General features: G+C 35.9%; 1 protein-coding gene across 1 annotated transcript in view; it reads right to left on the reverse strand.

Moving 5' to 3' along the window:
- Positions 1 to 8,938: 8,938 nt before the first annotated feature.
- LOC141345756 (choline kinase alpha-like) overlaps positions 8,939 to 18,786 on the reverse strand; it is a 34,833-nt gene continuing 24,985 nt past the window's right edge. The window contains exons 4-12 of the mRNA XM_073850650.1: positions 16,132 to 16,245; positions 15,719 to 15,852; positions 14,529 to 14,633; positions 14,245 to 14,303; positions 14,059 to 14,146; positions 11,920 to 12,028; positions 10,937 to 11,043; positions 10,602 to 10,683; positions 8,939 to 9,338 (exon numbers count right to left, since the gene is read on the reverse strand). Coding sequence (XP_073706751.1) covers positions 9,279 to 9,338; positions 10,602 to 10,683; positions 10,937 to 11,043; positions 11,920 to 12,028; positions 14,059 to 14,146; positions 14,245 to 14,303; positions 14,529 to 14,633; positions 15,719 to 15,852; positions 16,132 to 16,245 — 858 coding nt within the window. The 3' untranslated portion in view covers positions 8,939 to 9,278. The remainder of the gene's footprint in view (positions 9,339 to 10,601; positions 10,684 to 10,936; positions 11,044 to 11,919; positions 12,029 to 14,058; positions 14,147 to 14,244; positions 14,304 to 14,528; positions 14,634 to 15,718; positions 15,853 to 16,131; positions 16,246 to 18,786) is intronic.

The raw sequence follows: 18,786 nt of genomic DNA on the forward strand, positions 1-18,786 counted from the left end.
TAAAATATTCAAAACAAAAGTAATATTTACCTCGATTTTTCATTTTCAAACATCGTGTCTCATTTCATCTCAATGCTCTTCCTTGACACTGTTTATGGTGTTTAAAAACCTACAAGTAGCCTAACAGTTACGAACTTTATAAAATCGTTAGCTAGCTTCGGTGTGAAATGCAGTGCCAGTATTTCGTTACGAATGAATTTTCCTGTTTATCAAAGCTAATTTATATCAGCTGTATATTGTTTTCGAATGACAAGGTACAAACTATATCCACAAGATGGCTCTCTAACATTATGAGACCTGGCTTATCTTTTTTTCACGTCGACCTCTGAGACATTTGGAATAGCTGGACTGAACTCGTGTTGTTGTTGTTTTACGGAACAAATATAGAGTTCGTATATAATGATATCCTCATATTAATGCGCCACCACAGTTTCTAACAGATCAGGAGAAGAGTTTTTGTCATTTGGCCAACTAAAATATGAGCACATTCAAATGAATGTGATTCAGCAAGCCTGCAATGCATAATTAAACAGTATTTTAACAGTAAACGGTCACCATTTTGGATTGAACAGAACAAGCATGTGATATAATTTCTTTGAACTGAATGTGTCTATAATGAAGGATGTCTCACAGATGGATTTGTGCTGCAAATTGCACACATCACCCATCAGTTCCAGCCCACTGAAGCACTGGCTCACAGCTAAAATTGCAAAGCCAGACTCAGCACTTGAGGAGACTGCATCATTAACGTGATGCTAGGATATCAACTCTTGGAAGGAGAACAGACCCACACTACCATTTAAACAGATGAGCGTCTTAGCAGCACGTTATTTAGTTGGCCTTCCTCCAAATTGTTTGTTTGAAGTTACTGCCGAGCAACTGATCCAGTCTTGTAGACAAGTAGATAGTGAATTAAGGTAAACATCACGACTTTCACTCATAAGGAGCAAGGCTGAACAGATGTTACGGCACCTCCACTGCTCAAGGCCATTCCCAGGCCTTACGTCTCTCTCTCTTCAAGACTGTTTTCGGAAAACTGGTCCTCCCACAGTCTTGTTAATGAAAGTCACAATGGGATTTGGGGGGAAAGGGTGAGCATGAGAAATCTGGGGCCTTGGAAGGGAGGAATGCATTCCTCTTTTCTCGCTTTTGATTAAAACCACAATATTACTTATACAATCCTACAAGAACCAAGCAGGGTTTATAAATAAAAAATAAATAAACCATGATTTGTGTACTAATGTTAATTCTACTATATGGGCCATTCTACAGAATTGGTTTAAAGTCAGATTTTGGAAATGTATAATAAGGAATTGTGTAATATCCAAGGTACACATTTCTAGTAAGTGTGCAGTTATTTCTCATATTGTATTTTCAGAAAGTTTTGGAATGTTTGTCCTTTCCTAAAATATAATTTAATTAGAAGGGTTATATTGACCTATTAAGATTTTGCTTGCATCTTTCTTTCTATTCTATTAAAAAGTTTTCAGAGGTAAATTCAATATTTCAAGTGTGATTTATGAGATTTGTTCTATTTCAATTTTTCAATTTTTTCAATTTTTCTAAAAGGCAAAAAGGTAATCATCCTGATTTCAAACTTAAGGATTTATTAGTTTGAATATACATTGAACCAAACACTATCATAACATCTTAGTTTATAATTCAGTATACTTTATTTTTGACAAAACATTGCATGTTTCGGTCGTGACGGCAGATTTTGAGTAGTGACAGTAATGTTTTGGTCAGATTACAGAATTTTAACCCACATAAACACTACTAAAACATACTAAAATACTGAAAATTTCCATAACTGTAATTTTGTTTATTTCCTCTAAATGAAGGATTATGTGTTCCCTTTTGACACTACCGAAACAGTGATGACACAGTAATGTCACTCCAGTAACAGGAGCCACATAACTACAATTCCTCAACCTAAAAATGTAACCCAACCTGAAAAAAAAAAAAAGATTATTTAGACAACTGCTAAAATAACAAACAGATAAATTCAGATTTATTTGAAATCCTTATTATCTCTATATGCCCTATAGTCTTTCATTGTAAGTGTATCACAATCAATGCATTTTCCTCATTTGTTCCATTCTTTTACAAATTAAAAAGACGAGTTGATGCTGGCTCTAGATAGAGCTTAATATGCATTTAACCTTATTCTGTCTTTTCAGTCATAATGAGCTGCAAAGTATGTTATTCTTAAGGTACAAGTCTAACTGAAATTGTAAGGATGAATTATAATTAATAACTAAATTATTTTTAAAAACAGCCTAAAGGAAAATAAAATGTCTTAAAAGACCTAGTCCACCCAAAAATAAAAATCCTGTCATTATTTACTCAACCGCATGTCATTCCCAAGCACATGGTTCTGTGGTAGTTGTAAATGTATATATTGTCATTATATTTATCACTTCATATGTGCTCAGAGTATGATATGTGCCCTGATATATGTATGTGGAGGACATTTTCAGGCTGTGCGTATATGAGGGTCTCATGGCATGAGCGATGCTCGCATAGCTGTTCCAGACCACTGCTGTTACTGCAGTAACGCATGATATGTAGAGTTGGCTCACAGACTGCTTACGTAACACTAATGAATCAGCCTAGGACATAATGGACACCACTGCACTATTGAGAAGATATTTATTGTTGTTGTTTTGTTGTTTCAGAACTTGATTTCTATTGATGTTACTATGTGTTGTGTAGTGGGCGTGTCTACAAATGTATGTGTATAGCATGAATAGATCTATTAACAACACTGATGTCATTTTTTGTATTGTATTCGGCATGCCATTCATTGCACACCATTGTATCTGTCTATTGTTAATGTGAACATTGTGTACAATAAACTGAACACTGAAAACTGGTGCACCTAAATTGAAACAAATATCTATATTTCAATTTAATTTGGCAATTAACAAGTTTAAAAAACAGTTAGGATTCACCTGTTGTCTAATCCTGTTGTCAGCAAATTGAAACTTTTATGTCAGAATTGCTTTGGACTATAATTTTGAAAGAAGCCTTTCCAGCAAGCATTCCAAAATCTATTTATTTACAAAAACCAACAGACCTTTGGACAGCAACTAAATCAGGATGTCATGACCTAAAACTAGAAAAGTGGGCCAAAGTGAAATTTGGAGCAAATCAAACAGATACTGACTGAACTTGCATTAGGTTATTTATTCTTCAAGATTGCTCTTTTTATTAGTTTGAACAGGAGTAAAACTTACTATGAACATCAACAACAGTGGCTGAATTTTACTAGGCAGATTAAAGAGACTTCAGACATCAAGAAACATTGTTTAAAGATCAACAGGCTTCACACTGCTGGAAATCCAAACAAAGCAGCAGCAGGAATTCTGTTTTTCAGCCTGTCAGATTCCATTCTCTGTTCCACAACATTCTACACAATCCTAAAAACCTGTGAAGTGGAAACTTAACAGGTGTAAACCCAATAAAATTAGACAAGATGAGAAACTGAATATTTTGCAGTAAACTATTCTTATCCTCAGATAACACATTTTACCCACAGTCAGTTCACTGATGTCAATGCATATTACACACAAACTAGAAAGTACTTTCTTAAACTGACAAGCTCTAATCTGATTTACCGACTCTGAAACTTCTGGAAATAAGGTCATATGGAAATAATGGATGCATATAATGAGCTCTACTGAAGACATTTAACATGTTTAAAAAAAGTAAAGGAAGTGCAAAGAACATAAACATATTATTTCACTATAATAACACATACAGTTGAAGTCAAAAGTTTACATACACCTTGAATCTGCAAAATGTTAATTATTTTACCAAAATAAGAGGAATCATACAAAATGCATGTTATTTTTTGTGTAGTGCTGACCTGAATAAGTTATTTTACATAAAAGATGTTTATATATATATAGTCCACAAGAGAAAAATATAGTTGAATATATAAAAATGACCCTGTTCAAAAGTTTACATACACTTAATTCTTAATAGTGTGTTCTTACCTGAATGATCCACAGCTGTTTTTTTACTTATAGTTGTTCATGAGTCCCTTGTTTGTCCTGAACAGTTAAACTGCCGCTATTCTTCAAAAAAATGCTTCAGTTCCCACAAATTCTGTTCTTTCAGCATTTTTGTGTATTTCAACCCTTTCCAACAATGACTGATTTTGAGATCCATCTTTTTACACTGAGGACAACTGAGGGACTCATATGCAACTATTACAGAAGGTTCAAACGTTCACTGATGCTCCAGAAGGAAAAACAATGCGTTAAGAGCCAAGGGTGTAAACTTTTGAACAGAATGAAGATGTGTACATTCTTATTTTACCCAAATATCATGTGTTTTCTCATTTAGTCTTTAGTTTCAGAAGCTACAGAAGATGCTTTTATGTTTCCCAGAAGACAAAATAAGTTAAATTTACCCTGATCTTCAAATTCAAAAAGTTTTTACCCCCCACCCCTCCCCCGGCTCTTGATGTATTGTGTTTCCTTCTGAAGAATCAGTAAGCGTTTGAACCTTCTGTAATAGTTGCATATGAGTATCTCAGTTGTCCTCCGTGTGAAAAGTTGGATCTTAAAAGGAAAGGGGTCAAATACACAAAAATGCTGAAAAACCAAAGAATTTGTGGGACCTGAAGGATTTTTCAGAAGAACAGTGGGCAGTTTTAACTGTTCAGGACAAACAAGGGACTCATGAACAACTATCACTTAAAAAACAATACACAGCTGTCATTCAGGTAACAACGCAGTGTTATGAATCAAACTAATTATAATATTTTAAAAAACAATGTTTTTCACTGTTTATGTCTCTATTTTCCAGTTTCATTCTGTCAGTGTGTTTGCCTATGACTGTCTATCCTAAACGCTCATTCATCTTTACCCTGTTGAACTACAGCCAGATCTTTCGCTTTGGCATCTGTTATAAAGACAAACATAAGAGCCAAAAACCTCCCTCATCCCACACATCAAACTAGAAAAAAAAATGTAGCTGCTCAAGGACAGTACTGGCACGACACTCACAAATCCACTCTCATTACTTTAAAACTGCAACCAGCTTCCGGTCATGATAAAAATAAAGCATTATCATTTAGCAGCCCTGCTGAAAAAAACCCCCAGCTGATTCCAAAGTTTTTTCATGTAACTAGAAAAGTAACACTTTACTTTTTAATTTACAAGAAAAATATCTGAGTTGTAGTTTTTTTTTTAAATAAGTAACGATAGTTACTTTCCCTGCTGAAAAAAAAAACCCTGCTAAAACCAGCCTAGGCTAGTTGGCTGGTCGTAGCTGGTATAAGCTGGAAATAGCTGGTATAAGCTGGTCTCCCAGCCTGGCCAGACTGGAAAAGTGGCCAAAACCCCTCTAAAACCAGCCTAGGCTAGTTGGCTGGTCGTAGCTGGTATAAGCTGGAAATAGCTGGTATAAGCTGGTCTCCCAGCCTGGCCAGACTGGAAAAGTGGCCAAAACCCCTCTAAAACCAGCCTGCTGACCAGCTATGACCAGCTAAAACCAGGCTGGTTGACCAGCTAGTCCTTTGCTGGACCTTTGCTGGTTAATGCTGGTGCTTTGCTGGTTCATGCTGGTTTATGCTGGTCCTTGACCAGCAACATCCCTGCTGAAAAAAAACAGCTAAAACCAGCCTAGGCTGGTTGGTTGGTATTAGCTGGTTTAAGCTGGAAATGGCTGGTTTTAGCTGGTCTCCCAGCCTGGCCAGGCTGGCCAGGCTGGTTTTAGCTGGTGGTTTCCCAGCCTGACCAGCTAAGACCAGCCTGGAAAAATGGCCAAAACCCCTCTAAAACCAGCCTGCCTCCCAGCTATGACCAGCTAAAACCAGGCTGGTTGACCAGCTAAAACAGCTAAAACCAGCCAACCAGCCTGGGCGGGTATTAGCTGTTTTTAAAGCAGGGAGACTGGGAGAGCAAACAGTTTCACTGTTTACTGCACCTTATTTTTTTTTATCCTTAATTCTCTATAGGCTAATAAACCAGAAGTATTGCCCATTAGCTTACCTCTGCTTTGAAGAATAAGGTGGATAGCATGTTAAATTTTTTTAAAAGCCATTTTCCTTTTCAGCTCTTAACTTTTAGTTCGTTTTATTCAAAGCCAGCTCCTGACACAGTAGCCTACATCTGCTAACAGCCTACAGTTTATTAACTGAATATTAAAGTGAAAATATCAGCGTTTAGTTTTACAGTCATGAAATGACAAGTTATTCAGTGCGAAAGTGATATTCTGAAACTTAAAAATAGACATCGTTCGATAGTTTCGGATTCGACGATTACAAATTATTCAACTTCCATTCAGACGACGACGCTGAAACGCATGTATGGGAAGGAGTGATGGGCATATTTTAGGTGTTTCAACCTCCTTTTGTTCTAACTGTACACGGTGTCTAGCGCTACTTTGGAAACAAAACATTTCCTACCCTTCACAGTGCCCTTTGTTTTGTGTCACCATTTCTAGCATGCGTTAATGCCTACCAGCCCAACAGGTTAAAAGATGTTTCCAGAACTTTGATACTTGAAATGTTTCATGTACTTTGACATGGGTATGAAAGAGCTGTCACATAGGTCGAAACACGTAACTGCATTACTACTTATTACGCAATTTATGGGTTTGGAGATGTACAGTCACTCTTTTCTAAAATGTGGATGTGGTTTCATCTTTGTGTGTGTTGTGTTTCCATAAAACAACACCCACTCTAGAAGTGAAAGAGAATCTTCTAGAAAATCGCTCCTATCATGTCAGGACAGTTGATTTTGGGTCATTACTTTTAGAAAACCACCTGAACATGCTTTATGATCAAAAGTGAATTCTGGACAATGGTGCTTGACAGTCTATATTTTTAACACTAATTTCTACATCCATAATCATAAATCGTCAGTGAATTGGAACATGATCATAAACCTGTCAACATAAAATTAATTCTAGTTTCCCTGATAGCACATACAACATGGAGACGTCTGTATGACATCTGCATTTACATCTGGAAGACGTATTTTTGTATTGAGTGCTTGCTCAACTGCAATACGTGTATAGGGCGTTTTCTGTCATAGGTCTATTTGATGTCTGTAAGATGTTTATGATTTAGAATGTATGTAAAACTGACATCTTACAATTCATGTGAGTAATATGTGTTCTGGAATAAATGTGAACATTAATTCATCTCACTCACTAACACTAAAAAACAGATACAGTATTCTTCAAAATGAATAAAAACAGAGAAATTCAAACCTGCAATAATTAAAAATGTTAAATACTACAAAATCCCATTTTATTAACCGATGTCTTTGCTGCCGACCTTCAATGATTCAATTCATCCATACTGATGAGCAAAAATTACTTAAGAGAATCTAACATTTGTTTTCCTTTTTTATTGCTGAAGTGTTGATTTTTTTTTTTTTTTTTTGCGATCTACTGTACAGACAGGCTTTTACATTTGCCAAAATAGAACTTTTTATATTAAAAACAAACAAGCAAGCCCTGCCCAGATTTAAAAAGTAAAGCAAAAGTAACAACTTTCTATAAAAAGTAACCAAGTAACGTAATTACTTTTTTAGGGAGTAACTTAATATTGTAAAAGTAACTTTCCCCAACACTGTTGCAGACATATGAGCTCTCTGGGTTAAAGACTCTTTTGTGACTGAAGAAAACAAAAGGACATATTGAGACCAAAAAATTTTGCAACCCTTTATTCACAGTCATATGCAAAGCATGAATTAGTACATTACCAACTGTTGAATGCTTTCGCTTCTCAAGTCTGTTGTAAGCAGAAGTGGAAATCACATTTCTTTTTCTATTCCTCATTTTTTATATTTATACATTTAATGTTTATTTCTAGAGAACAATTATCAGAGGCTTTATATTTAATGTTAAACAGATGGATAAGTTAGTAAAGCTGGTCTAGATGAACTGATTTTTTTAAAATACAGAAATGATATTCAATTATTCTTTTTTACATTCAAAGTTATGCTTTCACTTTTCCTTAGATCAGTAAACACTGCTGTTCCAAAAATTGAGATTCATAGAGACCAGTTATATATGAACGTAAATAAATACTCACATTTTTATTTTATAAGACTTAAAATGTGATATGTGAAAAGAGAAATCAATTTATCACCTAGTACAGTAGAAGAAACAAAAGGGCCAAGAGTTCCACTTACATTTTTTCAGTGAGGACACAGAATATTTTCTTATTAAGAAAAATATATCTTCCGTTGCAGAAAAATAATAGAAAAGTTACATTTGCAGGTACTAAAACTTTACAGAACTGCTTCAGAAAGTGCCTTCGACATTACCACAAAAAAGCATAACTGCTTTAATAATATTGTATTACTATACCTACATTTCAAAAATATAAAAGAAAAATAAACAATATGTTTACCGCACTTCAAGATTATACAAAGTAAAATTGTTCAGCTTAGAGAATAAACATTTATAAACATTCACTATAATTGGACCAACTGTTACACAAAAGAAAAGCCTGATATAAAATTATCAATTCAGTATCAAATCAGATACAAGCGAGTAATCTCATACTTATCAATTTTTTATAAAATAAACAATCACCTCTAACAAGAGGTGAGTGAGATCACTATGGTCAAAACCATAACGTCTTCCACCGTTAAGATCTCTCTCCTAAGGAGCACGCAGATGGTGCGGTCCCACAGGTATTTCACTTTTCACATCATGCGGATCTACTAGAAACAGAATCAAATACGACAAGATCTAACAGAAGTAGAAAAGAGGTAAATCATCCAGTCAAAAGGACACCGAAAAATGGAAACGCAATACTGAATCGTCAGAACCACAGTGTGAACATGGTTTGGTCTGTTGTACCATTTTCTGGTAACAGGTCCAGTTTTTGAACCTTACTCTTTCACAGCGCATCTTCTATCACCGGTTGTTTAGATAACACTACAGCAGATGACTAGGTGGCTGAAGTTAGTATGAAGAACCTACCACCACACCATTCTTAAACTTTTTGTTATTCTCTTCTATTAATTCTCCAACTCTCCGGAAGCTCAGGCTGGTGTGTTAAAAGTGAGAAGCTTAAACTTGTAAACACTGAAAAGCAGCATATGGGGACACTCAATGCACAGGGATTTTTTTAAATACATATGTTGCACTGATTTTGGTCCATGCAGCGTGGTTGAATCACTACAGATGCAGAGCATCTTCTTTCAAGGACATTCACAATTCGCTCCGCTCTTTTCTTAACACCATATGAGCGGTTGTTCCCTCTTCTTTCTGTCCATTGGGAATTTATGCACATTTCTCCTTTAAACCCTGAGCTTCTTTTTCAGCTCAAAGTACGCATCAAATCTGGCCATAGCGTACTCCTGTAAAGAATAATAAAAAAAATGACTAGAGAATAAATGATTTGCATTTTTAAATGATATACACCTCTAGTCAAAAGTTTTTGAACAGTAGGATTCTTCTGCTCACCAAGCCTGCATTTATTTGATCCAAAGAACAGCAAAAACTGAAAATTTTGAAATATTTTTACTATTTAAAACAACTGTTTTCTATTTGAATATATTGTAAAATATAATTTATTTCTGATTTCAAAGCTGAATTTTTAGCATTATTACTCCAGTCACGATTTGAATATCCTGATTTGCTGATCAGAAAACATTTATTATTATTATTATTATTATTATTATGTTGGAAACAGCTGAGTAGATTTGATAGATGAATATAAAGTTCAGAAGAACAGCATTTATTTGATATAGAAATGTTTTGTAACATTTTAAATCCCTTTGTTACAACAGCTTTTTATTTGTGATAAAAGCTGATATTTGGATCTTTCTATTCATCAAAGAATCCTGAAAAAACATCTACTCAACTGTTTTAAATACTGATAATAATAATAATACAAATTGTTTCTTGAACAGCAAAGTTAGCATATTAGAATGATTTCTGAAGGATCATGTGACACTGAAGACTGGAGTAATGATGGTACAAATGTAGCTTTGATCACAGGAATAAATTACATTTTAAAATATATTTAAATAGAAAGCAGTTATTTTAAATAGTAAAAATATTTTACAACATTACTGCTTTTGCTGTATTTTGGATTTAATAAATGAAAGCTGAGCAATAGAGACTTCTTTAAAAAAAAAAAAACATTTAAAATCTTTTGACTGGTTGTGTATATTAATAATAGATCAGTTCTGCAAGGTACACTCACATTATTTTAATTGAATAATTGTATTTTATTTATTTATTTTATATTTTACAATTTTCTATTATTTTATTTAAGACACTCACTGTAGATTATTAATTGTTTTCATCAGTTAAAAAATGATAAAACCTCAATAATTGTATTAATTCACAAATTAAACAACATTACCGTGGCACACACTCAGTAGGTTTACCGTCGTGTTACCCTGACCTCACAAGTATTTGTGTACTGTCCAAAGGGTTGTCACGCAGCGCAAATATTTCAAAGGCTGTATCTTTACGTGTATGATCTCCGTTGATAAAATTCTTGTCTTACCTAAGACCTGCACTATGTACACTGGAATATTCTTTCTGTTTCATGATTAGGAATGACTCAACATTAGCAATATCTCAACTGCACACAAATAGATTTAACTCACCATGTACCCAAACTCAATAGTTGATATTTTGGCCTGGATTATGGACCACAATCCCCAGAAGAAATGGGAGGCCAGAGCGAACCTAAACGAGAGTTCACAAAGTACAGATGGAAAGAACGTTTAGGAAGTCTCTGGAAATGTGAATCATTCCTGGACTTGGTCCAAACCTCTTTTTACAATATCCATTATAGTAGCGTAGTACGAGACCCAAGAGGGATAGCCTCATTTTTATTCTCCTTCTTTTGATTAAATGGGCCTCATCTTAAAATCAGCTCAAGAAAATTTGACATAATCATCTATAAGATGACAATTTGATGGCAAAATGTTTAGATCACCTGTTAACCTCCACCAGCATATCCTTTTTGAGTTTCAGCTGGTCTTCCTCACTCAAGTTTTCAAATCCAGCATGAGATTCCAACAGATAACACTGAAAGAACTGCATCTGAGAAAACAAAATGAAAAGTTATGTCATTTTATGGTTAATAGATTTAAAGAAGACCTATTATGCCCCTATTTACAAGATGTAATGTTAGTCTCAGGTGTCCCCAGATTGTGTTTGTGAAGTTTCAGCTTGAAATACCTTTTGAAAATCATTTTGAAAATGCCTGTTTTGAGTGAAAGCACACACACACTGTTTTCGTTTTGATTATCATGTATATTGTGCTGAAATCATGTGTTTTACATCATATTAGTTTAAACTTCTGATATAGGGTTTTCTGAGCACACAAATCCAAAGCATGCGCACAGAAAGCGGCTGTCAAACAACGTGTGAGTACTAAACCAAAGTTCTCTTTCATGTCTTATTGCGCTTAAATTGTCAAAAACACAATTATTTAAGTCGGTTATGTCTATTAAGATAAACAGCTGATAGATCTGTGGCAACAGTAATATAAAGTAAATAAATCAATAAATCCAATGCTCTTTTGTCTCCTCTGAGGCTGGGATGCTAAATAGTGTTCTGTGCTCGTCTGTGCAGCCAAAGACAGAACAGTTAGCATGCTTTGCTCGAACTTTTGCCATGACATTAGAACTGGTACACCACTGTCGCTTGCGGACACACAATGTCAACGCTGTGGGTGGAAAAGTGCAAATTAAGGGGCTGTAATATTATAATAAGAACAGATTTAAATCTGAGTGGCTTGTTTTTTTTCCAAAAGCTTGCAGAGAAAGCATTACCAAAAATGTTATTTTTCACATTTTCTGGGTTGGTAGATGCACAGGGAATCCGAATATAGCACTTAAACATGGAAAAAGTCAGATTTTCATGATATGTCACCTTTAAAAGGAGAAACAAATATTAAAAAGTGAGTTTACAAACCTGCTGTGCTTTGGTCGGGTAATGTTTGGTGTTGGTGATGAAAAATGGAAACTTGTCATAGGTGTAGTCATAAGTCCACTCACAGAAGAAATTTCCAATGTCGAATCCTCTGTGGGAGAAAGAGAAGAGATCAGCACCCCATCAACAACATTTTGGTAATGTGATAATAATGCATAATGTCTGGATCGTTCAAAAATCATTGGTAAATGTGGAGGAGGTTTTGTTTGGTTGTCTTCCACGTTCATGAGAATATCATGACATTTGGAAACTGTTCTGATCGGCTTTAATAAATAATGAATAAATGGACATCAAATGATGTGTAAGGCTGATCAGCACTATTATACAGTTGAGGTCAAGTTTACATACACCTTGCAGAATCTGCAAAATGTTAGTTATTTTACCAAAATAAGGGAGATCATACAAAATGCATGTTATTCTTTATTTAGTACTGACCTGAATAAGATATTTCACATAAAGACGTATACATATAGTCCACAAGAGAAAATAATAGTTGAATTTATAAAAATGACCCTGCTCAAAAGTTTACATTCACTTGATTCTTAATACCGTGTTGTTACCTGAATGATCCACAGCTGTTTTTTTGTTGTTTTATGGATAGTTGTTCATGAGTCAATTGTTTGTTCTAAACAGTAAAACTACCTGCTGTTCTTCAGGTAAAATCTTCACGTCCCACAAATTCTTTGGATTTTCAGCATTTTTGTGTATTTGAACCCTGTCAAACAATGATTGTATGATTTTGAGATCCATCTTTTCACACTGAGGACAACTGAGGGACTCATATGCAACTATTACAGAAGGTTCAAACGCTCACTGATGCTCCAGAAGGTAAAACAATGCATTAAGAGCCAGAGGGTGAAAACTTTTGAATAGAATGAAGATGTTTAAATTTTTCTTATTTTGCCTAAATATCATATTTTTTTAATTCAGTACTACCCTTCAGAAGCTAAAGAAGACACTTACATGTTTCCTAGTACACAAAATGAGTCAAATTTACCCTGATCTTCAAATTCAAAAAGCTCTCAATGCATCATGTTCCCTTCTGAATCATCAGTGAGCATTTGAACCTTCTGTAATAGTTGCATTTGAGACCCTCCGTTGTCCTCAGTGTGAAAAGATTGATCTCAAAACTGCTTGCTCAACATTCGTTGTAAGCTGGTCCTGCAGTGTGCAATGAGACTTCCTCTTACACCCTCGACCTCCCCCACCTCCACCTGCCTAAATCTGCTATGGAATTTATGCATGCCTAATCATGCAGCTTAAACATAACTTACATGCTCACAACAGTCTGTGCATCTATTGCCGGTGGCAAATCTATACTTGCTCTGCAGCAGTATGTGTAGCAGATCTAGTCCGTCAAGACCAAAATAGACTAACACTGTCATATCCATTAACATGCTAAAACTGCTTCCAAGAGTTGTCACCATTGAAATTATATCATAGGCCAGATAACTAGATTTCTACCAGTTTTGAGCCAAGCCACAAAAAAAGAGAGAAAGATGACTCTTACTTTGAGCAAACTGAAAGAGATCAATTTGTAAGAAAGACTCTTTGTGAAGAGGCTCACAGCTGCTGTGGAAACTGAACAAAGCACACATCTCTGTGGCTGTGAAGCCCAGCTTAATTTCCAACTGCTTTGCAGGACAAGCACTGTCAATGGACCTAAACATGGGCCACTTGCGCCCTAGGAGACCACACTGGATGGCAGGATTGGAAAACAAACAAAGCATGCCTTGACACTTGTCATCCACCACTTGGAACAGTGTTCTTGACAATACAGTACCCCCTTCTAACCAAACCAGGCTCCTAAAAGAACGTGTTACAGTTTGGAGCTGTGTCTGAGCACGTGCAAGAATGCAAGTACTCTAGCAACAGTGTGGGATCATTGCCAGAGCTTTCAACGTCTAGAGGTCATTTCTCTAGACATGAGGCACCCCAAGTGTTCTAAACTTATTAGAGTGGTAAACAGACTCAAAGCTCCAAAGGTGTGGGAGGTATAAGATCAAAACATCCAATCAAACATCTGGCTGTTACAAAACCAGGCCATTTTCTTGGGATTTAGCTGCATGTGCTTCTTCTGAGGAATCGTGTGGAATGAAAGCGACTATGGATATTACAGACCTGTAGTTGTAGCTGCTGTACTCAAAGTCAATCAACATGAGCCTCTGCCTGTTGGTGTTCTCACGGCCACTTAGGAGCAAGATGTTTCCTGTTTAAAACATGGCAGCACATTTGATTAAACATTGAGTGGACCTTTGTTAGAAACAATAACAATATACAGATAGTTAGAGCAAGCCCATGTCTAACCTTCTTGCAAGTCATTGTGGCAGAAAACAACAGGAGAGGGAGTAGATTCGAGTAGACACCTGTGTACACAAACAGCCATACAAAAGAGCCAAAAATGTCAATGATGAGCAGACGGCAAACACAATACATTATCTTTATCAGTCACTTGTTAATCTCTTAAAGTGTGAACAGTTTCCAGGGGTTCTGATAAAGCAGGTCAATGAAACCATGCTGGAAATGTATGAGGAGAAGATAAAAAGTGAAATCACAGCTGTACTGAACAAGCAAGATAATAAAGATCTTACTTGAGACTGTCCATCTCTTGAGGCAAGTTGAAGCTCAAAAGGCGGGAGAAATTTCGCAGATGGGCTTCCCTAGTGAAGGTGAGCTGAAGCACTTGATCCATGTATCTGTGCAGTAGATTAGTAGAGGAGAGTACAAAAAAATACTCAATATATTTGCAGGCAATACAGACAGTAACTCCTCTATTTTTAGCAATTAAATAGCCTAGAGTGAAAATTTATATAGTAATATGAGATGATAAATGCTGGTAATCTATATTTAGGTCACAGTGGAGACTATGGAGCTTTCCAAAAAACATGAAACAGAAAACAATACACATTTTTCTTCCAGGGAACTAGGTTAAGATCATATTTTTATTTTTATACTGTTGACATGTAGACTGAATTTCGCCAGAATTAAAGGGAAAGTTCAGCCAAAAATGAAAATTCTGTCATTAATTACTCACCCTCATGTCTTTCCAAACTTGTAAGACCCTTGTTCATCTTAGGAACACAAATTAAAATCTTAGAGCTTTCTGACCCTGCATAGACAGCAACACAACTGAAACGTTTTATTAATATCTTAATTTGTGTTTCAAAGATGAACAAAGGTCGTATGGCTTTTAAACAACATGAAGATGAGTAATTATAACAGAATTTTAATTTTTCATTCTGTCAACATCAAGGATGCATTAAGGAAGCAGTTCCCTACCCACTATGAACATTTTTATTCTTTAAATAAACTCGATGACTTTATTTAACCGTCATATTGTGTTCTAGCCATTTTGACCAAGATTTTCTTTTTCCAGAAAATGCTAGTTAATGTTATCGCATTGGACTAAAACCTATTGACTTTGCTCCCACAGTATATAACGGCCTCCCAAAAAATAAACATTGATCATTATTGTACTTTTTTGGAAGCATTTCCCTACCTTCTTACACTTAAGGTGGTCAAAAATGACCAGCCTTTGAAAAAAATAACGCAAAAACTGAGTTGCATTAGCTCAGGTCAATGATCAAGTTGCAAATAGAAATACAAAGCCTGTGCTAATTGAAAGAAAATAAGCTGAATCCTTAATTTGGTGATTATATAGCTTAACAATTTACAAGCAAGTTTTAAAAGGCCAGCCATTTTGACTGGAACAGTCAAATTAGGTAATGAATTTTCAACACAGGACAAGTGTCCATTTGACAGATGTTTTATGATCACGCACTTTTCCATGGTGCCAAACAGCCACTTTGGCTCCTTGTTGAAGGGCATTCTCATTCCATGAAATTTGCTGATCTTTTCCGCAATCTCGGCAAATATACCAGGGACACTCAGCTCATCTGTGGACAATTTTCGACTCTGCAGACAAACACTGAATTGTCAGTTGGTGGTTTTATAACTAAAACAGAAACAATTACATAACGAAAATACAAAAAGTTGCACTTCAGTTTAAAGTTTCTACGTATTTAACATCATTCTGAGCAATGGAAAAAGTGACAAACGGAAATCTGCCTAGAATGTCATTTGATTTTTCTTGCAATTTGTAATTCATAAGCATTCCTGTTAAAACACATGTTGTGTATCGTTTTACATCCAAACTGTCCTCTCATCATTATAGCGGCAAACTTTAAGACTCACAGGGACAAACTGTTCCAGTCTCCCCTGTGGAAAGATGCCATAGAGTTTGGGCCCAAGCTCCCTCTCAGCCAGGATAGCAAACATCACACTCTCCAGTACCATGGCATCAGCTCCCTGCAAACACAAAACATACAGATACAGTTTGGACACTCCACTGTCAAGATCTGTCATCAAACCACACAGACTGCCATGGAAACCTGCTTAGCCTGATTGCATCTTCAATTCCTGAAAGAGGAGTTCGGCTTAAGTTAAAGAAACTTAAGTGATTCAAAACTGTGATGCTATGACGGAAAACAAATTCTGCACTAAAATCAATTCACAAGCCAGTCATTTAGGTCTAGTGGTGATGGGCTGAAACATCAATGGCACTGCTGGAGCAAAGTGAGTTAAATGAGGAAAAAAAACAAGAGAGGCAATTGTGCTGAGTGAGGCAGAACTTGCCAAACATCCCAGTCATTAATTGTGGTTGCTTAACTAGCAATGACATTAAGCCTGTTTTTGGCTTAATACACAGAACCCAAATAGCTCCCTTCCTATTTGGGGGAAGTACTTGTGTAAGGTTATCTCAATTTTTCAAAACATTCTACAGTTCTGCTTTGAGTCATTCCTTACTATTAGAGATCATCTAAAATAGATTGCGAAGAGATTATTTATTTACCAGTTATCAGTCATCGAGTACTGTACTTTGAACTAATGCCTTAGGAATCCAAACCTGGTAGGACAAATGCTTGAAATTGCCAACATGAATGATTCAAATGTAAGAGATTTCCTTCCAAACCACAGATGTCTCATGACAATGTTATGCAAAATTTCTGACCACAAACAGGTACCAATATGGTAAAAGTAAAGGCAAATAGAAGGCCAAAAAATGGCAAACAAATGGAACAAAAATGACAAACACATTCCTGGTGAGTATCCTGGCAAATCATTTTAATACAATGAAAGTGAAAGAGAACTGGGCTGCCAATCTCCAAAATTAAAAAAGAAGTCCAAACAGACCAAAATCTGAGTTGTCATTCACTGGAAGTCAAACCAATACACTTTTCAAATGGCCACACCCACTCTTACAGGAAGAAAAGGGTGGATAGTGTTCACTTAATCAATGTCATTTTTACAAGTGGGAAAAATTAGTCTTAAATTAGTCAGTGCTGAAAACACACCAATGGGATGTGCTTAGATTAATCAGCATTGAAATCAGAAATAAGCCAATCCGATTGGTGCGTTTTCAATGCTGACTAAGCTAAGCGCCTCAGATTGGTGCGTTTCCAATGCTGACTAATCGAAGCCCCTCCGATTGGCACATTTTCAATGCAGACTAATCTAAGTGCCTCCGATTGGCGCGTTTTCAACGGTGACTAATCTAAGTGCCTCCGATTGGCCCGTTTTCAATGGTGACTAATCTAAGTGCCTCCGATTGGCCCGTTTTCAATGGTGACTAATCTAAGTGCCTCCGATTGGCCTGTTTTCAATGCTGACTAATCTAAGTGCCTCCGATTGGTCCGTTTTCAATGCTGACTAATCTAAGCGTAAATTTAAGTATTTTATATTAAAGAAAACATAGTATGATTATAATAAGGTGATTATAAAAATGGCGCTCACAAATGTAAAAATGCCCTTGGAAATCAGTTCATGGAACTGATTCATGGAAAAGTTAATTTCTGACACTGGTGTGTTGCAATCAGTGAATGGAAAAGCTAATTGTAGTGAATGGTGTAGCATTTCACAGTTTACATTTAGGTGTGATACCATGTATAAATAAGTGACACAAATTTATATTTTATATAATTAGAATTATTATAATTCTTTTGTTTTGTTTAGACTACTTCTGTGTCCCAATTCCAAAGTCAATGCATGATGTCATAACAAAAAACAACTCAGACTCAGAGCAGAGGAACAGGTTTTTCATGGCAGCATTAAGCATGGATTGCGTAGGTGTTTTTAGTGTTTATAAACCAAAATGATGAAACACTTCCATGTCAGTTAAGACAATCATAATAGCATAGATTCTATACCGTGTGCAGAGACAGCACACACTGAAACTCAGTTTAACCTACCATCTACTGTAAGTTGAATAATAATGAGGTCAGGTAAAAGCACTGAGCTCATTTCCTCTCAATGTTCAACATTAAGCAAGAAAGGCACACAATTGCGCAACAAACCCGCTGGGGGAATGTCAGCTGACCTGCAGTGTAAAAAAACATCCGGTTCTCTTAGAAATTAAACAGGACACTATAACCACTGAAGAATAATTCTGACGGAAAAACCTGGAAGGAAATTAAACTTCCTCAAATCATACCGGAAACACCATCACTGGCTTGCCTTGAACTTGGAAGTAGGAACGTATACGGAGAATCAAAAAGTTTTAATTCTTTATTGGTCTGCTGCCCAGTCAGTCAAATGATTTAACAAGTAAAAACCTTCAATGAAAATACCTCCAATGCCTAAATCAAGCATACCTGCTTAATGATTGTCTTATTACATGCCAAGCACAAGCAGGTGTGTATGAATACACCTGTGGTAGTGTGGTACCCAATCCTGTTTTTACCTTTCTGCGGAGTTCAGTGCCAACCCTAGTCATATGCACATGAGCTAACAACAATGAAGATCTTTGGGAACACTTTATTACGAAACAAAAAGGTGTGTTCAATCAGGGTT

The sequence above is a fragment of the Garra rufa genome, chromosome 11 (assembly GCF_049309525.1).
Source record: "Garra rufa chromosome 11, GarRuf1.0, whole genome shotgun sequence".
Classification (NCBI taxonomy): Eukaryota; Metazoa; Chordata; class Actinopteri; order Cypriniformes; family Cyprinidae; genus Garra; species Garra rufa.